General features: G+C 38.1%; 1 protein-coding gene across 1 annotated transcript in view; it reads left to right on the forward strand.

The window, feature by feature from the left end:
* Positions 1 to 27,746, forward strand: part of FAF1 (Fas associated factor 1) — a 470,502-nt gene that overhangs the window by 293,339 nt on the left and 149,417 nt on the right. Inside the window, exon 9 of the mRNA XM_006147256.2 lies at positions 14,645 to 14,740. Coding sequence (XP_006147318.1) covers positions 14,645 to 14,740 — 96 coding nt within the window. The remainder of the gene's footprint in view (positions 1 to 14,644; positions 14,741 to 27,746) is intronic.

Consider the following 27,746-nt stretch of genomic DNA (forward strand, 5'->3'; position numbering starts at 1 on the left):
TGTGTGTACTCGCTGGGGAGAGAGAGACAAAGTCAGTGAGAGAGAAAGTGAGAAATAACCCCCCAGAGGAGATGGCCATGCCTCAATCCTTTCTCCTCCTTTCTCCTCCTGGGATCTTGGGCACGCACATGCAAATGGCTGGTGTGATTTTCAAGCCATTGGGTCTTGGACTCAAGCCACAGTAGGCCATGGGACAATCCATTGATGTAATTGCTATGCCATCTGCTGGCCCAGAGAAAATTTTAAGTTGAGAGGTGAAGGAAGTCTTTCAGGAAGAAATTGAGCTGAGTTTGGAAGAAGTGCTTTCATGTACATTTTCTAATGTAATCTTCATATACCTGTGAAATGGACAAGTGGAAGCAATGGTGAGGGAAGCCCAGACAAGAGTATGGGAATGAGCAAAACTTCTAGGAGTAGGTAAGTATGAAGCACATTTTCAGATCAATTAGCAAATCTGCATTTAGTGTACAAAAGCAATAACTGGAAGGTAATAACTGGAGGTAATAACTGGAAAGATGGATCAAGTTATGGGCTTCAATATCAGACTGAAAAAATTTTTTTCAGGATAAGAGAAAAGAATTTGGAAAAAGCCTAGGGGCCCCCCCCCATTTTATTGGTGATAAAACTGAGAGAAGGGTAAGTCAAGACCACACAATGAATGAAAGCAGATTTAGGAGTTAACCTTTCATATAAGTACAACATTCTTTCTTTTTTTTTTTTTTTTGGAGAGGTTTTTGCTATAGGGCACGTGCGCTTGCCAGACAGAGAGAGACAGAGAGACAGAAAGTGAGAAATCACCCCCCAGGGGGGATGGCCATGCCGCAATCCCTTCTCCATTCTCCTCTCGGGATCTTGGGCACACATGCACATGCGCCCGGCATGAGTTTTAAGCCGCCGGGTCCGGGACGTGTACCGCGGTTGACTACGTGGGAGTCCAGCGACATAGCCATTACGCTAACTGCTGGTCCCAACATTCTTTCCAGGTCTCAGTCCATCAATGTTTTTACATACTTAGAATCATAGACAGCATTGTTGTGAGAAAGAAGTCATCAAAGGGCACTATGAAGTCTACAGAAATTAAAAAAAAAATTCTTTGCTTTAATGGTGGTGACAGAAAAAATATGGCCTATAGTTTGGTCAGATATATTTAAGATGAAGGTTCTCAGAAGACTTAACTGGTCTCCCAGAGTCCCAATAAACAGGGAAAGCTCTGTTGTCCTGTCTCTCAACTTTGGTTAAGTTCATCTCATAGGAATTAAATGGGAAACCTGTAGCAAGTTCCATTTTTGGATATCACTTTACAACATATCCTTTAAAAATCCTAGTCATAAGCAGGGAGTGGATGATGTCAAAGACAGACTCTTAGAAATGCTCAGAGCTATGATATATCTAGGCCAAAATAATGTCTACTGGGAAGCACTTATAAGAATATTATATGGGAAACACTTAAATAATTTAAACTTATATACTTAGTAAGAAAATATTTTTCTAAATATTGGTCAACACCTTCTGGATATCTTTGGTATGAAAAATATCAAGTAATATAATTGTTCTGTATATATATCAGAATACATACTTCTTAGTTGACATAAGCTGATATGAAACACTTAAATGATACCAACACTGTCATCTAGGCTTATACTCTCAAGGGTAGAAGTACTTGGACATTGCAGCTGAAAACATCTATATGATAATCCTTCCTACTGTCAAGGAGCCAAAGATGAAGTATTGGGTGGTTTTTATTTTTTGTAAAGTTACAAAATTAAGTCTACTATATTCAGAAGTTTTTCACTTAATCTTTTTTTATGTCAACACGCATATTTATTTCTGTATTTCAAATGAGAAAACTTAGGTTTCATGAGGTCAAGCAACTGCCCTGGGAAATGATATTAGATATTAATGCCAGGTTATCTGGATCTAAGTGCCTGTATATAATAAGAATATGATGTTTATTAAATGATAAAGTTATAGACTCTGAGTAACTATATGGTTGGTATAAATTATTCAGCAACTAGCTCTAAATTATCAATAACATGTGGGAGGAGGACAGAGTCAGGAGGTATCTGCATTTGTTCCATATCTTTTCTCTCCAGTCTTATTAATTAGAATCAATGTAATGCATTTATGTTCTTTTCTCTCTTTTGCCCTCCACCAGAGGGTGCTCATAAGCAATTAAGTGACATAGAGCCATAAAGACAGGAACCAAGAAAGAAAGGCCATTTAAATTCACAGCCTGGATGATTGGTCTCTGTGCAAAAGAGTTGACTTTAAGAGAGAATTCTTTTTTTGGGGGGGGGGGTGTGTGGAAGGGTTTTTGCTACAGGGTGTGTGTGCTCACCAGACAGACAGAGACAGAGAGACAGAAAGCAAGAAATCACCCCCCAGGAGGGATGGCCACGCCGCAATCCCTTCTCCTCCGAGTTCTCCTCTCGGGATCTTTAGCACGCACGCATACGTGCCCAGAGTGAGTTTTAAGCCACTGGGTCTGGGACGCAAACCGTCGACTACGAGGGAGTCCAGCAACATAGCCATTACACTAACTGCTGGTCCCCGAGAATTCTTGATTCAACTTAAATCATTTCTTTGGTTTGTTGTTGCCTTGATATGCTGCTCAAGCATTGCTGAATCTATGGAAGATTGCAGGTTCAGTTCCAGTTGACCTGTGCAGACCAGACACGTGCGATCATGATCCTGGCTGGCTGAGAGCTCTGTGGGGATCATGCATGAGACCATGTTGAGAGTGCTTTTCTTTCTCTCTTTGTTTCTTTCCCTCTCCTCAAAGAACTAAATAAACTTAAATAAGTGAGTTATCTTGCAGATGACTTGTCCACTACCTAAGTGAAGCTCTTAATAGGTTATCTTGTCTAAATAGCTATGAGAGAGACTATGCCACTTAGCAATGTTAGGGTCATCAAATAGTGCTATATGAGGGGACTTTTAAAAGTGTTTGAAATGCATGCATAATTTTTCATATTACACATTTTCCATGAACTTTTTGATTAGCCCCTGTATTTTTTCACATGTAACAATGTAATTTAAAAGTACTCTAGTGTTCTGCAGTAATTCTGAGCCTCTTCTAGTGTATTCACTAGGATCAGTACATAATAAAATCCAAGACGATTGTGATGTGTGTGTGTGTGTGTGTGTGTGTAGCTAATAAAAGTATACCTGTTTAGAAATATTGCCAATTCTGTTGCAGTAAGTAACTTTGTTTTCCTGTGACATAATCTGGTTTACAGTTTGAGATGCACTAGAAGACTTAATAAACAAACAAAAACTTGTGTTGAACAACCTATTTTTTTATTCTAAAAACTCAAGATAGTGTTGTACTAGTGCAGAGAAGCATGAAGGTGAATAATTAGTATAATGTGGAAAACTGGCATCAGGTGATTCTCTTTCATTTTTAGAGTCCCACCAGGTTGAAAGAAAGAAAGAGAAAGAGCATTTTAAATTATTTTTATATATATTTCCAAAAATCTTTTTAAAAGGATATTGCAGATCATTAAACCAAGCTACTTACTACTAGTATTTTTCAGCTAACTATAACATCTTTAAAAAAAAAAAAGAAGAAATTGGGAACCAGCAGTTAGCATAATGGCTATGTTGCTGGACTCCCACGTAGTCGACCGTGGTTCGCGTCCCGGACCTGGTGACTTAGAACTCACGCCAGGCGCATGTGCGTGCGTGCCCAAGATCCCGAGAGGAGAATGGAGGAGAAGGGATTGCGGCGTGACCATCCCCCCTGGGGGGTGATTTCTCGCTTTCTGTCTCTATGTCTCTCTCAGTCTGTCTGGCAAGCGCACGTGCCCTATAGCAAAAACCTCTCAAAAAAAATAAAATCGTTGAACAACCTATTTTTTTATTCTAAAAACTCAAGATAGTGTTGTACTAGTGCAGAGAAGCATGAAGGTGAATAATTAGTATAATGTGGAAAACTGGCATCAGGTGATTCTCTTTCATTTTTAGAGTCCCACCAGGTTGAAAGAAAGAAAGAGAAAGAGCATTTTAAATTATTTTTATATATATTTCCAAAAATCTTTTTAAAAGGATATTGCAGATCATTAAACCAAGCTACTTACTACTAGTATTTTTCAGCTAACTATAACATCTTTAAAAAAAAAAAAAGAAGAAATTGGGAACCAGCAGTTAGCATAATGGCTATGTTGCTGGACTCCCACGTAGTCGACCGTGGTTCGCGTCCCGGACCTGGTGACTTAGAACTCACGCCAGGCGCATGTGCGTGCGTGCCCAAGATCCCGAGAGGAGAATGGAGGAGAAGGGATTGCGGCGTGACCATCCCCCCTGGGGGGTGATTTCTCGCTTTCTGTCTCTATGTCTCTCTCAGTCTGTCTGGCAAGCGCACGTGCCCTATAGCAAAAACCTCTCAAAAAAAATAAAATCATTGAGGTCATTTAGTAGAAAGACCCAGATTAAGAGTTGAGAGAATATACTAGTAGAATATACTAGTATCTACAAGTAGATACGAGATTTGGGCAAACAGCTTTATCTACACCTCAGTTTCTCTCCTTGCTAAATAGAAGAGTTAACCTAGATCTTATTGTGAGAAGAAGCTATTTTTTCATTTGGTATCTATTGAGAATGGTGGTTTACTCACTGTAGAAGAAGTTTAAGAGTAAGCCGATACCTTCTTTCTGGAAATGCTCATTACTATCTTGGAAGGGGGCATATGCTTGGTGATGGAGTGTGCAGCAGCAGCACTTAGCTCAGCTAAGGTTTTGAGATCTATCGTCTGCTGGTTGGGATACCAGCAAGTGATGAAATTGAAGGATAATTCCAATTCCATTTTTTTTGTTTAAATTTGCTGTAGGGCATGTACACTTACTTGATAGAGACAGAGAGAGTGAGTTAGTTGTATGAGTCCCAGGGGGAATGACTATTGCAACCTCTTCTCCATTCTTCTCTTGGGAGGATGACCCTGCCACAATCCCTTCTCTGCCATCTTCCTCTGGATTTTGGGCCCACATGCATGCACATGCACATCCAGCATATTTTTCAAGTTACCAACACTGGGTCCAGGATTTGAGCTGCCCAGTTGGCCATGTAGAGTCCAGCCAACTTTACCCCCATGCTGCCAACAACTGGTCCTAAAATAAACACATCCAGCATGTTTTTTAAGTTGTTGCCACCAGGTCTGGGATTCGAACTGCACAGTGACCTATGTGGAATCCAGCTACATTTACCCCTATGCCAACAGCTGGTCTAAAAGCATTCTATAACAGCATCCATGTTTCTCTAACTCTGCCTCCTTACATGGTAGCATTTAAATTTATGTACATAACAAAAAGCTTCAGATTTTGTTACTGTTGGTATTTAATTCATTAAACCTTACCAACTTGCCAAATCAATTGAAGACTATAACACAGCAAGGCCAGGCAGTGAACACAGTGTTTTTGAGCTATTTACACAGGAGTTTTATAGATAATTGATCTTGACCTGCTCATCTCTTTTAATATTCCACTGGTTCCAGATATTATTAGTCACTTCCTTTTTAACAGTATGCTTTTTTTATGAGGTGACTAAACTGCTATTTAACCCTGTTACAAGAATGTGGCAGTGGGCTAGTCCAGACAAGTGGATATGCACTTGGTAACTAGCATTCTTAATAAGCTTGCTTCAACCTGCCACAAATTAAAGCTCTGTGACTTTTCTAGCACATAAGTGACTTAAAAAAAAAAAAAAGACTTGGATTGTGTATAAAAATAAAAATAAGCTTTTTGATTTGCATTCTGGTTGGCAGTAAATGAAATTTCAGCCTCATGACTCAATTTGGCTTCAAACTATACCATTAATCTGTCCAGCTGAATAGTGAGCAGCTGAAAAATTTGAAGGGGTGATCCAGTAGTCATCTTTGGGCTCCTTACTCATAATAGACTTTGTGATGGAAAGGTGGTGTAGCAGAAGACACTGTGGCCACTGGCCATTTAGTAGCTGATTGATCTTGGACAAGTTATCCTACCTCTTTAAGGCTGTTTTGTGATCTATTCAGTCATGATCACCTTCCATTTACTAAAATAGTCTTGTATGGGAAACATATATTTTGTTAAGCACTTACTATGTATGTAATACCTCACTAATCGGGGGGTCTTCAGGAATAACTGTTTTAATTAAGCCAAAGAAAGTAGTTATTATTTATTAGACTGTAAGACAAGGTACAATAGGGCCCTAATAGTTGTTTGATTGGATATTCTTTAAATGAGTATGAGATAAAACTGTCTGAATTTTAAATTTGGTTCACCACTCTATATTTGGTCACCTGTGTGACCTTGGGCAAGCTTCATATACTATGTGAGGCTTAGTAGCCTCATCTTTAAAATGGGGATTATAAAAATACCTACCTGTAGGGTAATTGTGAGAATTTAGTGGGGGAGTAATACATACAAAGCACTTTAGTTAATACCGGTACATATTAAGTTTCAATGATAGTCATTATTATTCAAATATATTTAAAATACTGAATGATTTCATGGGTGTATATATACAGATGTCAAAACTTTTCAAATTGTACACTTCAAAGTATGTGCAGTTTTATTGTAGATCAGTTATACCTCAATAAAGCAATACTCAGTACTGTTTGTATTTACAAGAGATTTTCAAAAAAGTTCACAAAAAATGCATGTAATGGAAAACTGTGCATGGATTTAAAAAACACTTTTGCACCAAAATAAACTTGTACTCTAACTTCATTTTCCCACAAATTTCTTGAGATTCTCTCATACAGTTCGCCTTCTATCCATGTATTCTGCATCCACACATCCAACCAATGGTAGCTCAGAAATACTTAGGGGAAAAAATTGGTTGTATATACTGAACATGTGTAGACATTTTTTTCCTTCCATTTTTTTTTTCTAAACAGTACAGTATAACAAATGTTTACATACCAGTAACATTGTGTTAGGTAGGCATTATAAGTGATCTAGTGTCAATGTAAAGTATAGGGGAGGAGGTGTGTTTGTCTAAGGAATTTGAGCCATCTGTGAGATTGGGGAGTGAAGGGTGGGCCTGGAATCAATCTCTTGCAGATACTGAGGGATGACTGTACCTTTTATCTTTATAGTACTGCAGTGATTATATTCAATGCTGTATCCAGTAGTATTCCCAAACCTGGTTGGAATTAATCATGCTGGTACCTTGTTAGAGTGATGACAAGTAATGGGCTGCCCCATCGTACAGTGATGAAGTGTTGTGCATAGGGAGCTGGATATGGATAGCTGATCACGGTTCACATCCCAGCCCCCTGCAGCTTGAAAAACATAGCAGGTGCATGTGTGTCCATTCTGAAAATGCTGAACAGGATGGAGAAGTAGAGGAAGAATTATTGCAGTGTGACTATGCCCATTGGTAAGCACACATACCCTCTGGCAACTGTAAAAGGTACACACACACACACACACCACGCACACGGGAACTGTATTTTACAAACTCGTAGAAATAGGATACAAGCAGGAAAGCTATAGTTTTAAACTTGTTCATTTGTGTTTCTAGTTATGTCGTATGTAGGGCAAGGATCCTATAGGTGACTTAATTGAATCTTCTTAGTGACAAATTAAGATTATAACCCATTAAAGATGCAAGGGATCTGAGAGGTTATTTAGTGAGTTACCCCTATATTTTACAAAAGTAGGTATAAGATTTCTGATGACTGACCCAATACTCTTAAAATGTCTTAGTCTCTTATTAATAATTAGGGAGAATGACACATTGCAAGTGTATATTTGGAGGAAAAGATAAAATTCAGCTATAAAATAAAAAATACTTTAAAGAATTTATATGCTAGAGGATGAGAGAGAGAGAGAGTACCCCTGCAGCAGGAGCCTGTTCATACTGCAGTCTTTTATCCTCCAGTTTCGTTAGGACTCTAGGCACGTGTGAGCACCTGGGACATTACTCAAGCCAACGAAGCAGGGATTTGAACCCTGGTCAGCCATGTAGGATCCAGTCCTTTGTGCAGCACGGAACCACTGGGTAATGGGACGATATATGCCTCTGTTCTAGTCCATTCTATTACTAATAATAGAAAATACCTGAAACAAAGTGATTTATATGAGTAAACATTTGTCCATCTTATAATTTGGAGATCTAAGGTCCAGGGATCACATCTGATAATGGTCTTCTGGCCGTATTCCAACATGGTGCACCTGTGACTGTGTTTCTCTCTTCTGGTCTCATTCACTCTCTGATTCAGCTGAGTCTTTCAAAAAAATTATTGAGAGTGTGTGTGCGTGTGCCCAGGGAGCAGGAGACATACTCAACAGGGTAGGTCACACCATGATGCCCTTTTTCCAGCCTTCCAGGTTGTCAGGATGTGGGGTATCTGTGCACACATCTGGCATGTTTCAGGTCAACCAGGCTGGTGATCCAAACCCATTGTAGGCCATGTCGCTTCCAGCATTGCAGTCCAGTATGCTACAGCCCATACCATCCAGGCTGCACTGTTCTGAAAATGTTTTGGTTGTGTGGAACCCTTGAAATTATCTGTGTCCACAGATTGCACTTTGAGAATCCTTGTCATAATTAGTATGTTTCTAATCATAAATACTTCCTTTAAGAAGAAGAGGAAAAACTTCAAATGGACTTTAAAAGTATTTATCTTGGAATATCTACGATATGTCAAGTGTAGTCTCATTTAAGACATCCTTACAGAAAGCTCGGTAGGCAAGGTCATATCAGCTTTTTAATAGACTTTTATAGAAATTTTGAGTTGAGGGACCATCAGTTAGCATAATGGCTATGTTGCTGGACTCCCATGTAGTCCACCAGGGTTCGAGTCCCGGACTTGGTGGCTTAAACTTAGGCCGGGCACGTGCATGCGTGGCCAAGATCCTGAGAGGAGAATGGAGGAGAAGGGATTGCAGCGTGGCCGTCCCCCCGGGGGATTGATTTCTCGCTTTCTGTCTCTCTTTCGCTCTGTCTTTCTGGCGAGTGCGCACGCCCTGTAGCAAAAATCTCTCCAGAAAAAAGGAAAAAAAAAAAAAAAAAGAAATTATGGGTTGAGATGTAAAGTATTGATTGGAGTGAATAAACTTAGAACATTGAATTTGAGCTTAGAGAATACTTTGACTTTAGAAGTCCATACTACACTATACTTGACCTTCTCCTGTTACTAAACAGAAGGAATTTCTGTTAGCAAACAACAGGAATTTAAATGCCTGCCTTTCCTTCTATTACTTTTTTTCTTTATTTCTCCATCCTATTGGGATTTGGGGCATGCATATACTTATGCCCAGTTTACTGAAGTCTCTGGGTCCAGGACTCAAACTGTGGTGTCAACCATCTGCCTAACCATCAGGCCACAGGACCACCCAGAGTACTCTTTAGCAGAGCAGATTTACTTGATTTTGGTCATTTTTCTACATCTAATTTTAAAATGACTTGCCATCCTTACGTTTCACTTGTTGACAGCTGAAAATAACAGATTAATTTCTTGCCTATTGCAGTTATTTATGCTTAAAATGTGGTCTTATTTTTAAAATATATATACTGTAAGAAATTTTTTTTTTTGCAAAAGGGGGGACAGTTAGACAGTTTTAATGTATAAATCTTTTTTGTTATATATTATATACTTGTTGAATTATTTAATTAGACACATATACTTAAAGTGAGTAGTATATAAAGAAATGTTAATTGAGAAATACTGCTTTTGTCCACACTTATATATATCATGAAATAATTTTATCCAAATTCTGTATGTGTGTGTGTTTTTTTTTTTTTTTTTTTTTTCTTTTTTGAATTTTAAGCCACCAGGTCCAAGATTTGAACTGTGGTTGACTACGTGGGCATCTAACAATGTAACCATTATGCCCATCTGTTGGTCCTGCCCCTGGATATTTTTTCCAAGCTACAAGTACTCTTTCACAGAATAACAAAAAGCAATGGCTGTTGAGGATGTCCCGTGTTCTATCTACTTTCTTATTGCTTTGCCCATATTAGTTCATCCTTATCCCTGCCTTATGGGGAAAGTACCTACCTAATACTATCCCTATTTTTTGTATCTTTAAGACAGTTGTGGAGCTTTTGTTCTATTTTTGTTTTGTCATTTATCTTGTACATGTATATTCATCAATTTCCCAAGGCATTTTTGAAAGTATCTTTTAAAGGTTTGTTTACAAGGGCTTTCAACATTTGCAATTGTGAGATCATACCTCTAGGAATAATCATGGAATTTATAGTAAATATCCTTGTCTTTAACTCTTTCTGACAGGTAAGCTCTGTAAGCAACATCTGAAACATCACTGACTAGGGTTATTTCAAGCTTTTTTGTCTTCCTCAGACAGTCTATTATAGTTCAAACACTATAAAGAACTTTTGCAAAAGCTCAAATATAAGGCAGCATCCTCTTTTCTGAGAGATTATTTTAGGTAAACTTTTTTATTTTTTTATTTTTTGGAGAGGTTTTTGCTCTCCAAAAAAATACATATAGGGTGCGTGTGCTCACCAGAAAGACAGAGAGAGAGACAGAAAGCAAGAAATCACACACACCCCCCCCGGGGGGGATGGCTACGCAGCAATCCCTTCTCCTCCATTCTCCTCTTGGGATCGTGGGTTCGCACACACACATGCCTGGTGTGAGTTTAATCCACCGGATCCGGGACTCAAACCACGGTCGTCTACATGGGAGTCCAGTGACATAGACATTACGCCAACTGCTGGTCCCTTAGGTAAACTTTTATTCTGGTATATTTTGGGTATACTTTGATACATATTTTGGCTAAACTTTGGTATATTTGGGGACAGTCTTCTGGAATTTTTCTATTCTGTGTCTTGAATAATTTCTACTTTTGAGGTTCTTAACCTATATTATACTATTTTCTAAGTAACAAAAATTTCTGAGGTCTAGAAATTCTAAGTGATTTTGCCCATGGGCATTGGCTAATTGAGTAACTGAGCCAGATTGGGATCTTAGCCCTCTGGTTTCATATCCCTTATGTAAATTCAGTGTATGAATTCCAGGTTAACATTTACATTAGCCCTAATGTTCTTGAAATCACTCAGAACTATTGTCCCTTCTATGACTCCCTAGTATTCCAGAAACTGCCTAGTAGAGAAATAACCCAATCTTTACTTACTTTTTTTTTTTTTCCCTGTAAACATTCATATGTGCTTTTCTTGTCTTCTCAACTGGCATATATGTTCCCTTAAGAGAGACAGTATGCCTTATGTTTTATCAGTGCTGGTCACACAGTAACTCAGAAGTTCCTGATTCTTTAATTTGCTGAGCACAATTTTTTAAAGAGACTTTTTTTTTTTTTACTATAGGATGTGTGCACTCACTAGAGAGACAGAGAGACAAAAGGCAAGAAATCACCCCTGAGAGGGATGGCCATGCTGCAATCCCTTCTACTCCATTCTCCTCTTGGGACTTTGGGCATGCACACGCACCTGGCTTGAGTTTTAAGTTGCCGGGTCCAGGACTCAAACCATGGTCAACTACGTGAGAGTCCAACAACATAACCATTATGCCTTCTGCTGGGCCCAGTTAAGCACATTTTAATTAGTAGGGTTTGGTTTGAAATGGAGTGATAGAGGCCCACTTTTTCTGTTTCTGAGAAAGTGCTGCTCTATCCTCTTATCTTTGGGAATTATTAGTAGTTATGGGATAGGTTAATGTTGATGATTGTGGAGGCAAACCCAAGTTTACCTAAAATAATCTCTCAGAAAGTGAAGAGCCCATTTACCATATTGTGTACTTTTAGTGAGTTTCCTCCAGCTCCTCTAAGACTGTGTCCTTCACTTTTAACTGAGGTAGGACTAGGTTGTTTTCCAAGGTGGTCACCATGGAAATTAATTACCATATCTCTTCGCCTTGTCCTAAAAATGGTGATCTTTGGAATAATAAAGCTCTTCTACCTATTGCAGTGCAGTGTCAAAGCCAGTTTTTACTTATCACATTTAACCCTTTGAAAAGTCTAGCAAGGTGATCAGGGTAAAGGTTACTCACCTCAATTTATAAATGAAGAAACGCTGGCCTGGAAAAGAGAAATGACTTTCCCAAAATCAGGAGGCTAGGCAACCCTTGAAGAGAGGTCTCATGGTTCCTTGTTTAGGTCTCTTTTCATTATACTATACTCCTTTGATTGATTGTGACATTTACCACCATTACTATTTTATAACTATAGGATTTAAGAGTGAAGAAAAAGGAATTTTTCAAATGAAAAATATTGTTAAAGTAATGTGGCTTGAAATTTAGCCTGTGTTTCTCATCTAGCTAAGCCTTGGTTTTATTTGGATTGAAGTGAAATAAATTGAATGAATTATTAGAATTATGTTAAAACATATGATTGGGAAAAGATGACACACTTGATGCATTTTTGCTTCTGTTGTTGTTATTAAGCAGGTCTTCTAGCATTTGCAATACAGTGTGAAAATATCTAGATACAAAAACCAGAAAACAAAAGCCTCTAAACAGGTGAAAAGAAAAATAACAAAATCTAAATATATATGATTTTTTTCTGATTTTTGTTTTTGTTTGTTTGTTTGTTTGTTTTGCCATAGGGTGCATGTGCTTGCTGGAGAGAACAGAGAGACAGAAAGTGAAAAAACACCCTCCCGGTGGGGATGGCCACTCTGCAGTCTTTTCTTCTCTATTCTTTTCTTGGGATTTTGTCACGTAAGAACACATGACAGAGTGAGTTTCAAGCCGTCAGGCCCAGAACTCAAACCATGCTACGTAGACCATGTGGGAATTCAGTACCTTAGCCACTATGCCAATACATATGATTTTTATCAGTGTGATTTTTATGATTGCATATATCTCATATGATTGAAAATACATGGTTATTCATCTGAAATTGCATTTTTTTCATTCCAATGTTTGTCTTAAGGTAATTAGCCTGATTTTTTTTTTTTAAGGTTTTTGCCACAGGGCACACGTGCTCACTGGAGAGAGAGAGAGACAGTGAGAGGGAAAGTGAGAACTCACTCCCCAGGAGGTTGGCCATACTATAATTCGTACTCCTCTATTCTCCTCTCATAGTTTTGGGCACGCATGTACATGTACCAGCCTTGATTTTCAAGCCACCATGTCTGAAACTTGAACTGTGGTGTCCAGGGCTTAACCATTATGCCATCTGCTGGCTCAGGTAATTAGCCTGATTTTAACATATTTCAAAAATATGTTATGCCTAACCCATTATTGGGCTAGTTTCTATGAGTTTAAAGGCATTTGGGTTTCCTCATGTATCAGACCTCCTCACACCTCCTCAATAGTTAGCATTTGCTATTATCAGTGTGCTATTGAATACCCTGTTTTATTTTTAATGATAAAAGACTCTTTAATATTGTTGTAATTCTTCTATGTAGACAAAAGTGACATAAAATACCACTAACATTTAGGTAAACCAGTTAATACAATAATGGGAGAATAAAATATCTAGTTCAGAATTTAGCATACACAGCAAGCATTATAATATGAGTGTAATGTTATCTAGAATTACTATTAATGAGTTTTAGGCATATAATGTTGCTTTTTTGGAGAAAGTGTTTTCAATTATATTTTTACTTTGTATTTTCTTTATAAGGTATACTAATTATGCAACATAGAAGTTTTTTTTTTTTTTTAAATGTATCTTTCAAGAATTAGATCCTTTCTCTTTGGAAGAAATTAGTTTGTAGTTATAAAACTGAAATTTCAGTCGTACTCATGTTTGCCAAAATCTCATTTAAACTTTGAAAGTGCTATTTAATATTTTACCTAAAATAAACTTCAATAGAAATAAATATGTATTTCTTTAATTGTTTTTGGCTGAGGTAGGCAGATTCTTGATAGTATTTTAGATCGTAATGGTGAGAAAGATGGTAAACTGAATGTGTGCTAGGTACTATGCTAGGTTCTTTGCACTCATTATTGGTTCATAAACTTCAATTATGTCTGAAATCACATAATAATACTGATTAAAGCAAAATGACATTATTATTGTATACTGAAATTTAATTTAAAAAACAAACCAAAACAAAAAAACCCTCCATCACACAGTCTTCCAAGTACTCTTACTTCCCTGAGAGTTGGGAAATGGAAGATATTATTCTACTTAATCAAAATAGTATCAGACATGGGAACCAGCAGTTAGCGTAATGGCTATGTCGCTGGACTCCCACGTAGTTGACCGCGGTTCACGTCCTGGACCCGGTGGCTTAAATCTCACGCCGGGTACGTGTGCGTGCGTGCCCAAGATCCCGAGAGGAGAATGGAGGAGAAGGGATTGCGGCGTAACCATCCCCCCTGGGGGGTGATTTCTCGGTTTCTGTCTCTCTGTCTCTCTCTGTCTGTCTGGCGAGCGCACGCGCCCTTATAGCAAAAATCTCTCCAAAAAAAAAAAAAAAAAGTATCAGACAAACACTGGAAGTGTGTGTGTGTGTGTGTGTGTGTTAGAGGGTATATGATTTGCCTTATTTTCAGCTTATTATGGTTTTCAGGAGTCCTGATTTATTATCTAGTAAAAATTAGCCTTGGCTATTATAATAACATGTATGTGGAAAATTTCAGGTCTTGAAAGCCTTCTTGGTATTGTAATACCCATGCTACTAGCATAAGCCTTCTAACCAAGCTTCAGAAACAATGGAAAATATCTGAAAAGTAAAAATTATTTTGTGAAAAATGGCCACATTTTGTTTATTCTACTTTTTGCAGATGTGTCTTGCTGAATCAGGGCTCTCTTATCCCTGCCATCGACTTACAGTAGGAAGAAGATCTTCACCTGCCCAGACCCAAGAACAGTCTGAAGAGGTAAGCCTATTTGCAAGCTTTTCACTAAAGAGAAGGCCTTAACTGCCCACTTCCTATTCTTTTTAATCTACCACAGCAATGAATTTAAAAGGTTAATGTAGTGGGAATAAAGTCTCATAAATTCTTGTAGGCAGAAACTTTTCATGTAAGGAGATTTGCTAATGTACTTCCTGTTCTCTTAGTTTCATATTTCAACAGAATTCAGGTGACTTGGTTTAAATTACTTTTACTTAGAACTGACTGGCTAGCAAGAGGATTTTCTTTGTTACTGACTTAGTTGATACATTTATTAGGATCGATCCTAGAGGTCCTTTAACACATTGGGTCACTTTGTGTGAGCCAGACACTGTGTTTGTTATTAGTTAACAAAGATGAACAACATTGTGCCTGTACTAAGGTGCTCCGAGTCAAGGGTGGTAGATTGTGAACTTAATAGTGATGGCATATTGTTTTTTTAAAAAAATGCAATAATAACTGTACACATAGGATGCTATAGCTATAAAGAGGAGGGGAAGATAAGACTGAACATACTGGAGCCAGCTGGTGATATGTTGGTTGAGGCACTGGACTCCTATCTGGCTGATCATGGTTCAAGTCCTGGACCTGACTTGCTTCCTTACTTTCCCTCTCTCTCTGGTTAAATTAAATAATAATGATAAATAAAATTAAATAAATAATTCCAAAAACAAAAAAAATGAACATACTTGTGTGTCATGTCTATGAATCTATATGGGCCTTAAGGATGTTAAAAAGTAGTATTATCATTTTGTTCTATGGCCACAAATAGCATTTCTGGGCCCAAATCTGACCTTGGTTATATGGGAATGGGAAGAGAGCATGGATATTACTGTTTATTCATTTTAAAGGTATTTATTGAGCTCTTATCATGTGCTAAGAATAGTTACAACATGACTTTAAAAGTATGTGCACCAGTGGTCATAACTAAATAGCACAGAAAAACTTTATTGTGACAGTGTTTTTAGGAAAGAGCACAATCCAAGTATTCAAAAGCTTAATCAAGTCTAATAAAAGCTTTCTTGCTTGCCTTTTATATACAATGTGTTTGTTCATTTTTATCTAAACTGACTACATATTTTGGATACTTATTATGGAAGCTGCCATAGGACCTCTCTCCACCCATCATCTCAGTAGGTATTTATATCATTTAAATATGTATAGGAGAAATGAAGCATATAAGTGAAGTTCTTATATATGACTGTCCTGTGAAAATGGTAAATACCACTCTGGTTTTCAACATTTTTAAGAAATTCAGAGAGAAAGAAGTTTTACCCTTGCTATAAATATTCCCACACCATTTTTTCTTGCACTTTTTCCTCACTAATCCTTGTGAAAGAAAAATGATATTGAGTTTCACCATTTGACAAGAATCACCCAAAATGATTTGATGAAATATTTCTTTGTAGTGCTTGAGAGAGACACACATACATACACACACACACACACACACACATATATATATATATATATATATTTATATATTTGTTGTTGTTTGTTTTTTAGGGGGTTAACTTTTGTCATAGGGCATGTACATTTGCTGGAAAGAGACAGAGACAATAAGAGAGAAAGTGAGATATCAACCTCCAGGGCGATGGCCATACCACAATCCCTTCTCTTCCATTTCTCCTCCTGGGATTTTGGGTTCACAGGCACAGTTGCCTGGCATAATTTTCAATCCACCAGGTCCAGGTATCTCTGCTGCAGTTGACCATGTGAGAGTCCAGCTCCCTAACAACCACTCCACCTCCTGGTCTCCCTGAGTATATTTTCAATGTATATAGTAGTTCTTGCTTCAACTCTTTAATGGATAAATTAGCTAACATTAAGTGATCAAATTGCCCCATCTAAAATTCTTAATTATTTCATGCCCTGAGAGGTATCACTTCATTTATTTCCAGGATATCTGTCATTTGATAGGGTCCCATCAGCAAGAGAAATTGTGTAATATAATGAGGAACAGTGTTTGTGAAGTTAGTATACTCTTTAGGTTAATTAGCGGAATAGAGTAGAGTTAGGAGGCTTTGCCAAACTAAATCAGTCACAAACTCAGTAATATCTTAAAATCTGATGATCCGGGAAGAGTCCATTATTTTTCCTTCCCTTACAAATAGTAACTACCACTTTCTCTAGGAGGCTAGTGAAAAATGAGAAAGAAGCTATGACTTGGTTTTTGTGTGTTCATATAATTATAAGATTAGAAGAGATTTTTAAAATAATTTAACCCAATCTACACTTTGATCCATCCTCCCTGCTATCTCTCATTCATTTAAACCTTTGTTTAGTGTATTCTAGGTACCGAAGGTTAGGATCATACTCCCTGTGCCAAAAGAACTGCCTTTTAAAAACACCTTTCCCTCTGGCCAGCAGGTGGTCTAGTGGTCAAGGCATCAGATTCCCACATGATCAACCACAGTTCAAGTCCTGGACTTGTCAGTTTGGAAATCATGCCAGCCTTGTGTGCATACCCCAAAATCCCAAGAGGATAATGAAGGGAAGGGATTGTGGCATGGCCATCTCCCGTGGGGGTTGACTTCTCACTTTCCCTCTTTGTCTCTCTCCAGTGAATGTACTCGCCGTGTGGCAAAAACATTTAAAAAAACAAATTCCCGACCTAATATACTTGTATTTTGTCTTCAAGACAGAGTTTTGCCTTTATGTAACAACCAGTTCTATTACTGAGTAGTTCTGTCTATTGAAAATCCTCTTTATATTGAACTGAAATATATGTCGTTGTAGCTTTCACCCAGTGTTTGTACTTCTTTCTCAGGTTCTATCCTTCTACATAATTTTATTTGTTTTGAGACATATACCATTTTGCTATTCACTGTCTTGAACCTTGAGTAAGGAAGGATATGTTTGAGATCAGTAGTTAAACTGAAGTTTTAGATTTATGAATTATAGTTATATGTCTTCTAACTAGGGAAATTTTGATTCTAACATCATCTGTCTCTACAAACACATCTTCTTTATGATAATTCAACAGTTTTTCTATCTTTCTCATCTTCTTGTTTCTGAGCACCTTTTTAATGATTTCCCATATCTGTGGGCAGCTAGCTAGGTGTACCTATCTCTAGTCTTTTCAGCTGCTTGAGTGAGACACTGGGGGAGGTGTGGGAGAACCATTAACCATGGCTCCTTGGAAATTATCCATTTCTATTGACAGTGGAAGAGAAGGAGCAACCCAAAAATAACAAAAAAAATAGTGTTTCAAATATAATTAGGGTTAAAAGTGTTACTTTATGACCTTAGTTAAGGAAACATTTATTGAATGTTCACTATGTACTGCTAAGATTAATATAAACTAATAATTTTATATTACATGATTAATGAGAAAATGGAGGTAAGCACAAGATACTAGTGGAGAACAGATATGGGGAGTGTACCTTCAAGAAGGTGTGCATACAAGAACTTTGTCTGCCTTGTCTATCTCTGTACCCCCAATACCTAACATAGTACCTGGCATGTGCCAGACACAGGATAAATATTTGTGTATGAGTATTTTTTTTTAAATATAAGAATAGGAAGAAAGACAAAAGGAACTGACACCCAAATTGAATTATGAAGAATGAGTCACAGTTAGCCAAATAGAGATTCATGGGAATCATATTTCATTTAGAGGAAACAGCATGATCTGATAAAGTATATGAGGAGAGATAATTGCAGTTATGTTAGTGCAGAATAAAGTGAGAGACAAAGAAGATAAAAGATGAGGCAAAAATGAATAGGTTTTATTTGTAATGTTGAGAATTTTAACCATAGAAGACTTTCAAGTGGAGAACAAACCCCCCTTCCCCCCCCCCACACTACACATTTTAGAGGCGAGCACTCTACTTTACCAGGCTAGATTTAAGGGAGACACGACTATAGACAGAGAAATCAGGTGTATGTCTGTTGTACTAGTACAAACAGGAGTTAATGAGATTTTTAATGCAATGTACCATATTAACAGAATCAAGGGGGAAACACACACATACACACAAACACACACACACACACACACACACACACACACACACACACACATACATGATCTCAACTGATACAGAAAAAACATTTGACAAAATTCAATATGCTTTTATGATGAAAACACTGTTTTTAAATATAAGAATAGGAAGAAAGACAAAAGGAACTGACACCCAAATTGAATTATGAAGAATGAGTCACAGTTAGCCAAATAGAGATTCATGGGAATCATATTTCATTTAGAGGAAACAGCATGATCTGATAAAGTATATGAGGAGAGATAATTGCAGTTATGTTAGTGCAGAATAAAGTGAGAGACAAAGAAGATAAAAGATGAGGCAAAAATGAATAGGTTTTATTTGTAATGTTGAGAATTTTAACCATAGAAGACTTTCAAGTGGAGAACAAACCCCCCTTCCCCCCCCCCACACTACACATTTTAGAGGCGAGCACTCTACTTTACCAGGCTAGATTTAAGGGAGACACGACTATAGACAGAGAAATCAGGTGTATGTCTGTTGTACTAGTACAAACAGGAGTTAATGAGATTTTTAATGCAATGTACCATATTAACAGAATCAAGGGGGAAACACACACATACACACAAACACACACACACACACACACACACACACACACACATACATGATCTCAACTGATACAGAAAAAACATTTGACAAAATTCAATATGCTTTTATGATGAAAACACTGAATAAAAGGTAACTGCCACAACATAGTAAAAGAAATATATGAAAAATCTGCAGTGAGCAGATTTTTACTTGTGAAAGACAGAAAGTTTTATTTCTAAGGTATCTTCCCATTACTTCCATCAGATGAGGCAAGGATTCCCATTCTCATCACTTCTATTTAACATAGTACTGTAAGTCTTACCCAGGGCATTTATGCAAGAAGAAGAAATAAAAGGCATCTAAATTGGAAAGGAAGAAGTAAATATTTCTCTATTCATAGATAGTATAATTTTGTATATAAAAATTCTAAATATTTTATGAAAAAATAGAAAATATCAGAATTTAAAAATGAATCCAGCAAAGTAGCAGGATAAAAGTAAACACCCCAAAATCAATCGCATTTCTTTTCAAAGTAAACATCCAAAAATCAGTTGTATTTCTTTTATACACAATAAACAATATGAACAGGAAATTATGAAAACAAGTCTATTGACAGTAGCATCAAAAAGAATGCTTAGACATTAACTTAACCAAAGAAGTAAAAGATTTGTATAATGAAAACTATAAAATACTGTTGAAAGAAATTAAGTAAGACATAAATAAATGGAGACACATTTTGTGTTCATGATTGAGAGATTAAATATAATTAAAGTATCTCTATAACTGAAAGTAGTATACAGATTTATTCCAATCCCTGTTGAAAGAACATGACTTCTTATTTTACAGAAATATGAAAACTTATCCTAAAATCTATATAGAATTCAAGAGGCCTGAAATAGCCAGAACAGTTCTTTGAAAATCAAGAACAAAATTAGAGGACTCATACTTCCTAATTTGAAGACTTAAAAATTATGGTAATTAGAACAGTATGGTACTAACATAAAGACAGACATACAGACCAACAGAATAGTATGGAGAGTCCAGAAATAAACCCTGGCATACAAGGTCAAATGATTTCTCACTAGCATGCCAAAACCATTCAATGAGGAAAGTTCAGTAGTTTCAATAAATGATGCTAGAAAAACTGGCTATCCACAAGGAAAAGAATTTGAACTCAAAATGGATCAAGGACCTTGATGTGATACCTATAGCAGTCTGACTGTTGGAAGAAAACAGGGCAAAATTTCATGGAATTAGATTTGGCAGTGATATCTTGGATATGACAACAAAGGCTTAGGCAATGAAAGAAAAACATGGAGAAACGAGAAGTCATGAAAATTAAACATTTTTATACATCAAAGGCTATTATCAGGCCAGCCTTGTAGCACAGTGGCTAAACCCTGTGCATAGGGAGCCACATTTCACATTGCTGGCTGCCATTTGAATCCCAGCCTTGGCAGCTTGAAAAACATAGTGACATGGCAGTCGGGTACTGAACTCCTACATGGCCAACCACAGTTCAATTGCCAGACCTGGCAGCTTGCTTTTTCACTTTTTTTCTCTCTCTAGTGAGTGCAGATAACCTGTAGCAAAATAAAAATAGTAATAATAATAATAATGATACATAAAACTTTAAAAGAAAAGAAAAGCATGTCAGATGTGTGTGTTTTCTCAAAATCCTGATGGGATGGAGAAATGGAGGAAAAAGGATTGCAGAATGACTTCACCTGTTGAAGGGGTGGTACATGCATTCTCTCTCTCTGTCTCATACATGCATGAGTGTACATTCCCTCTAGCATTTTTTTTTTTTTTTGAGAGAAGAGATGCTTGCTATAGGGCACATGCACTCATTGGAGAGACAGAGAGAGAGAGACAGAAAGTGAGAAATTACCCCCCTCCAGGGGGTTGGCCATACCACAGTCCCTTCTCCATTCTCTTCTTGGGGTTTTGAGCACACACACACACATACATCTAGTGTGAGTTTTAAGCCACTGGATCTGCGACCCAAACTGCAGTTACCTTCTTGGGAGGTCCAGTGTTGTAACTATTACATCATATGCTGATCCTCTTCCTCTAACAATTTTTTTTTAAAGGCTATTATGAGGGACCGTTAGGTGGCATGGTGCTTAAGGGTGCTGGACCTCCCATATGGCCAACTGCGGTTTGAGTCCCAGACCTAGCAGCTTGTTTTCTCACTTTCTCTCTCTCTCTCTCTATCTGTCTCGTCAGATTTTTTAAAAATAAGTAAATAAATGAAGTTTAAAAAATATAAAAGTTATTATCAACAAAATAAAAGGGCAACTCCCAGAATTGGAGAAGATATATGGAAATTATATATCCGATGAGGGATTAGTATCTGTAACATATATAGAGAGAATTCCTAAAACCCAACAAGAACAAAAAAGAAACAGCTTGGGGCCAGCAGACGGCATTGTGGTTATGTCACTGGACTCCCACATGGCTGACCATGGTTTGAGTCCCAGAGTCAGTGGCTTGAAAATCACAATAAGTATGTGTGCATGCTTGCCCAAGATCCCAGGAGGAGAATGAAGGAGAAGGGATTTTGGTGTCGCCATCCCCCTGGAGGGTGATTTTTTTTTTTACTTTTCCTCTCACTGTTTCTGTCTCTCTCTCTCTCTCTCTGGTGAGTGCATACACCCTATAGCAAAAACCTCAAAACCAGAGTCAGTGGCTTGAAAATCACAATAAGTATGTGTGCATGCTTGCCCAAGATCCCAGGAGGAGAATGAAGGAGAAGGGATTTTGGTGTCGCCATCCCCCTGGAGGGTGATTTTTTTTTTTACTTTTCCTCTCACTGTTTCTGTCTCTCTCTCTCTCTCTCTGGTGAGTGCATACACCCTATGGCAAAAACCTCAAAAGAAGTAAGGAAGGAAGGAAAGGAAGCCTGCCTTCAAAAATGGGCAGGCCCTGGGGCCAGCAGTTGGCACTGTGGTTAAGGGCGCTGGACTCCCACATGGCTGACCACAGTTCAAATCCTGGACTTTGTGGCTTGCTCTCTCACTTTCCCACTCTGTCTTACTCACTCTGTCCCTGGTCAGATTGAAATACATATAATAAATAATTTTTGGGGGGGAGAGGTTTTTGCTATAAGGCATGTGTGTTTGCCAGAAAGACAGACAGACAGACAGACAGAAAGTGAGAAATCACCTCCCGGAGGGATAGCCACGTCGGAATCCCTTCTCCTCCATTCTCCTCTTGGGATCTTGGGCACACATGCACATGTGCCTGGCATGAATTTAAGCCACTGGGTCTGGGACTCCAACCATGGCTGGATACATGGGAGTCCACTGACATAGCCATTATACCAGCTGCTGGTCCCAATGAATAAATTTAAATAAAATAATTTTTTTTTTAAAGTGGGCAGGTCTTGTAGTGTAGTAGTTAAGCACTGTGCAGAGGATGCTGTATACCACCTGGCCGATCAGGGTTCAAGTCCTGGCCCTAGAAGCTTGAAAAACATATCAGTTTGTTTCTCATGCATTTGCACATGCCTATTGGCATTTAAGAAAAAGTAAATAAATAAATAAATAAGAGGGCAAAGACTCAGACCTGCAAGACTGCTACTGCTGCAGTCACACCAGCCTGGAACTTCAGCCCAGCAGCCTTGGCAGTCTCTGGGTGCTTGACTCACTACTCCTCTCTCCCCTTTTCCAGGAGCCAGCTAAGCTGCCCCTGCCTGAGGCCAGAGTCCCATCCAGGAAGACCTCACATTCTTCATGGGTCTAAACCACCTTCCCACTTTCCCAGAGCCACTGCAGCTGCTGCCTCCATGGGTGCTTTGTCCCAGAACAGTACAGCTAATGCATGTGTGCCCACAAGCAACCCCAAGTACCCTCACTGTAGGCTACAATCTCACCACCATACGTATCCAAGGCTGTAATTAGAATACTCCATGCTGACAGCCTTAGCTCCTACAGTTGTACATACATAAGCAGCTGGCCTTACTCTTTGACTCCTACCCCAACCATTATGTTTATAACCACAGCTAACTCAGAAATTGCCCCCATATGCACAGCCTACCCCCTGTTACTTAACCCTAGCAGATCCTAGAATTTATGAATGAGCAGGCTGCTAGCTCCCACTTTCCTGTATGCTCCTATAGTCAGCTCCAGCCCCTACCTCTGTTCCCAGACCCAGCCCTTGTGCATGAGCCTGCAGTTGGCATCTGCTGCCACAGACATGTATGTAGCCAGCCTCCCAGATAGCTGGCTCTGGCCTTTATTGCTGCTCACAAAGGCAGAGCTGAGGATCCTAACAGCCCTTGTAGTCCCTGAAGACCTCCCACAGATATTGGCATCCTTTACGTGAACCATGACATCTTGAGATAGCTGCCTGCCTTGGAAGGCTTTGGATGTGCCAGGTGCTCAGGGTCTGTGAAGACCATGATGTTTGTCACTCAAACAACCACTTGCCCTCAGGACTCTGTCCTTGAGTCTTTAGGACTGCCAACTCAAGGAGCAGAAGAAATCTGGATCTGATGACCCGCTGATGGTCTTTGGCTATGGGTCTTATGATTGCAAAGTGTCAAATTGTCACAGGTACTATGAATCATTGACTCTTCCCACCTAAGAAATAATGAAGAAGATCACTCTGGACACATGTGTATATATGCTCAAAATCCAAAATCCAGAGAGGAGACTGGAGGGAAAGGAATCATGGAATAGCTAGCTCCGCTAGGGGCTGATTTCTCTGTGTGTGTGTGTGTGTGTGTGTGTGTGTGTGTGTGTGTCTGGTGAGTGCATGTGCACCCAACATCAGAACACCTAAATATATAAAGTAAATATTAATGAAGCGGAAGGAGAGATAGGCTATAATATAGAGATAGGCTTAAGTTCCCCACTTTCTGCAAGGGGTAGGTCATCTAGGCAGAAAATCAACAAGGAAACATTAGACTTGAACTATGCTTTTGACCAAATCAGTGTAACAGACAGAAACAGAGCATTTCATCCAGCAGAACATACTTTCTTCCCAACATAGATCATGTTAGTTCACAAAACAAATCTTAACAAATTAAGAAGATTGAAATCATTATTAAATACTTTTTCTGATAACAGTGACATAAAACTAAAAGGAAATAACAGAAGTACACTGGAAACATTATAAATATATAGAAATTAAACAACAAGCTCCTGAACAACCAGTGGGTAAAGGAAGAAATTATAGGAGAAATTTGAAAATATCTTTAGACAAATGAAAGTGGAAACATAAACTTAGGGGGTGCAGCAAAAGCTGTTCAAAGAAGGAAGTTGGTCACAATAAAAGCGTACATCAGAAAAGAAGTATCACATCTAAGCAGCCTAACATTGTGCCTGAAGGAACTAGAAGAGAACAGACTAAGCCCAATGTTAGCAGAAGGAAGGAAATTATAAAGATCAGAGCAAAAAGAAATGAGACAGAGACTAGGAAACAATTTTAAAAGATGGTAAAAAGAACTCAGAGTTGAGATACAGGACAGTAAACCTTCAGCTAGACTAAGGACAGAAACCTCAAAATCAGAAATAAAAGAGTTTGAAACATTACAACTGACACCACAGAAATACAAAGAATTATAAGAGATCTCTATGAATAAGTTATACAATGAGCAGTTATATACCAACGAATTGAATAGTCTTGAAGAAATAGATAAATTTCTACAAATATACCTGCCAAGCCTGAATCATAAAGAAATGGGAAGTCTGAGGACCAGCAGATGGCGTAGTGGCTATGTCAGTGAACTCCCACATAGTCAACCATGGTTCAAGTCTCAGACCTGGTGGCTTAAAACTCACGCTGGCGCATGTGTGTGCATGACCAAAATCCCAGTAAGAGAATGGAAAAGAAGGGATTGTGGTGTGGCTATCTCCCCTGGGGTGTGATTTCTTGCTTTTTGTCTCTCTTTCTCTCTCTGGTCTCTGGCAAGCGCATGCGCTCTATAGCAAAAATATTTCTCTCAAAAAAAAAAAATAGAAATGCAAGTCTGAAATGGCCAATGAGTAAGGAGGCTGAATAAATAATAAAAGGTTTCCCATCAAGGAAAAGCCCAGGTCCCATGGCTTCACTGCTGAATTCTAAGCATTCAAAAAACAACTAATACAAGTCTTAAAATAGTTAAGACATAGAAGCAATACAAGTATCCATCAACAGATGAATAGAGAGGCAAAATATAGTAGATATATACAATGGAATATTACTTAGCCTTAAAAAAGAAGGATTTTCTACTATATGTTCCAATATGGATAAACATTAAAACATTGCTGTGGCCAGCAGATGGTGTAATGGTTACATTGCTGGGCTCCCACATGGTTAACTACGGTTCAAGTCCCAGACCTGGTGGCTTAAAAATCATACCACTGAGAGGAGAATGGAGGAGAAGGGATGGCAGGCATGGCCATCTCCCCAGGGGGCTATTTTTTTTTGCATTTTGTCTCTCTGGCAAGCACACAAGCATTCTAGTGAAAATCTCTCTTAAAAAAAAAAAAAAATGGGACCAGCAGTTACATCATGGCTATGTCACTGAACTCCCATGTAGTCGACCGCAGTTCGAGTCCCAGACCCAGTGACCTAAACTCATGCTGGGCGCGTGTGTATGCGTACCCAAGATCCCGAGAGAGATGAATGGAGTAGAAGGGATTGCGGCGTGGCCATCCCACTTGGAGTGATTTCTCACTTTCTGTCTCTCTGTCTTTCTGGCGAGTGCACATGCCCAATGGCAAACAAAAAAACAAACAAACAAACAAACAAAAACTGAAAAAAGAAGAAAGAAAGAAAGAAAGGAAAGAAAGAAAGAAAGAAAGAAAGAAAGAAAGAAAGAAAGAAAGAAAGAAAGAAAATTGCTAATTGAAATGAGCCTGTCACAATAAGACTGTATAATTCTACTTATGTGAGTTTTTGTTCTGCCTAATGTCCAAATCCTCCTGCACTAATCTTCCTGTATATGTACTCAATCACACTGGCATCTTCTTTCAAGATATAGGTTAAATACTAGCATTTGTGTAAAGCCTTTCACATTCTTCATCACTGGCCCTTGAGGGATTAAATGCTCTTTCCTCTTTTCTCCAAAACTTTCATTATATACCTTATCACACTAAAAAACATACACTTGCAACTAAATATATCTTCCTTTAATAATGTGAATTTTTAAAATGCTTGGACAATGTTTATTCTTGTAACCCCATTTTTAACCAGGTGCCTTAACATAATGGGTAGCTGGTGACTTTACTGAAAGAACTATCTGGTTCAATTATATGCTTGCTTTAATGGCAATTATGAGTTCTGAATTTTTGTCTCAAACAGTTTGCATAATATCTCTCCCAAGAAATTTTCCCTGATCCCTCCCACTTTCAGTGAGTTAACTGCTCTCCTCTGAATTTAAATGTCATAACACTTATCATACAGTATTATAATTATCTGTACATACTATGTGATGTTCTTTGAGAGAGCATAGACTATATCTTTCATACAAGTAAAGTGTGGCACTGAGTAGGGATTTGTTGAATAACAAAGGGAATAAATGATTCCAATAAACAGCCAAAATAGAATGACAATTTTTCTTAGCTGTTTTTAAAATTCTGAATAAATAGCTTCTCTGGATTCAAAGAATTTTAGGGCAGCCATGACTGATACCAAGAGATTATCTATTCTCATCAGCAAACATTAATGAAAAAAAGATTGTTTATCTCATTTTTTAGAAAAAGCTTTTCCTACCCTGTTAGATGGCTGATAAGAAAATATGAAGAGATTGGTAGTTCCTTATACATAATTAAGTAGCTCATTTTTGCAGATACTTCAATAATTCATATTTGAAATATACTTTTTTCAACAAAATCGGCTTTTTAGATACCTCCCTTTGAAGATGTTGTGGCTGTAGGGTTTTGTTTTCTGATATTTTAAGAGATACGAGATGTTTTACTTTCTAAAAGCAAAATGAATAATGGGTTATGGAGACACAAAAATAAAAGTCACTATCCTAGTATGAGATAAGGACCTGTCGTTATGAAAATGGGGTGTTATTTGATTGAAAATTGTATTTGAAGAAAGAGGATAGATGTGGGATAGTAAAGTAAAAGGGTGAAAAAAGAAGTATATGTAGAACATCCCAACCCTCGTTCTTAGTCTGAGGTCTCTCAAAGGGAGGGGTGACTAGTAGGGAAGACTAAGCCTGAGATAATAGCTGATAGAGGACCTGAGTAGGTTGTCATACTGGTCATTTGCTTCTTTCCTCTTGCCTATAAACCTGGCTAGGCACTATCAGGGACAGGTAGTGTACCTTGTAGATCTTGAGCCTTTTTTAATCTGTTCAAGGCTAGGCCTCAAAATTATAGGGAACTTCATGCTCCAGAGATGATTTGACTGCCTGAAACACAGAGTTCAAGCACAGTTATCCTAATAAATGTGTTGTTTTGGTAAAAAAAAAAAAAAAAGGAGGAAAAAAAAAATTTCTTTGTTGTTTTGAAAGA

The sequence above is a fragment of the Tupaia chinensis genome, unplaced genomic scaffold, assembly GCF_000334495.1.
Source record: "Tupaia chinensis unplaced genomic scaffold, TupChi_1.0 Scaffold000207_1, whole genome shotgun sequence".
Classification (NCBI taxonomy): Eukaryota; Metazoa; Chordata; class Mammalia; order Scandentia; family Tupaiidae; genus Tupaia; species Tupaia belangeri.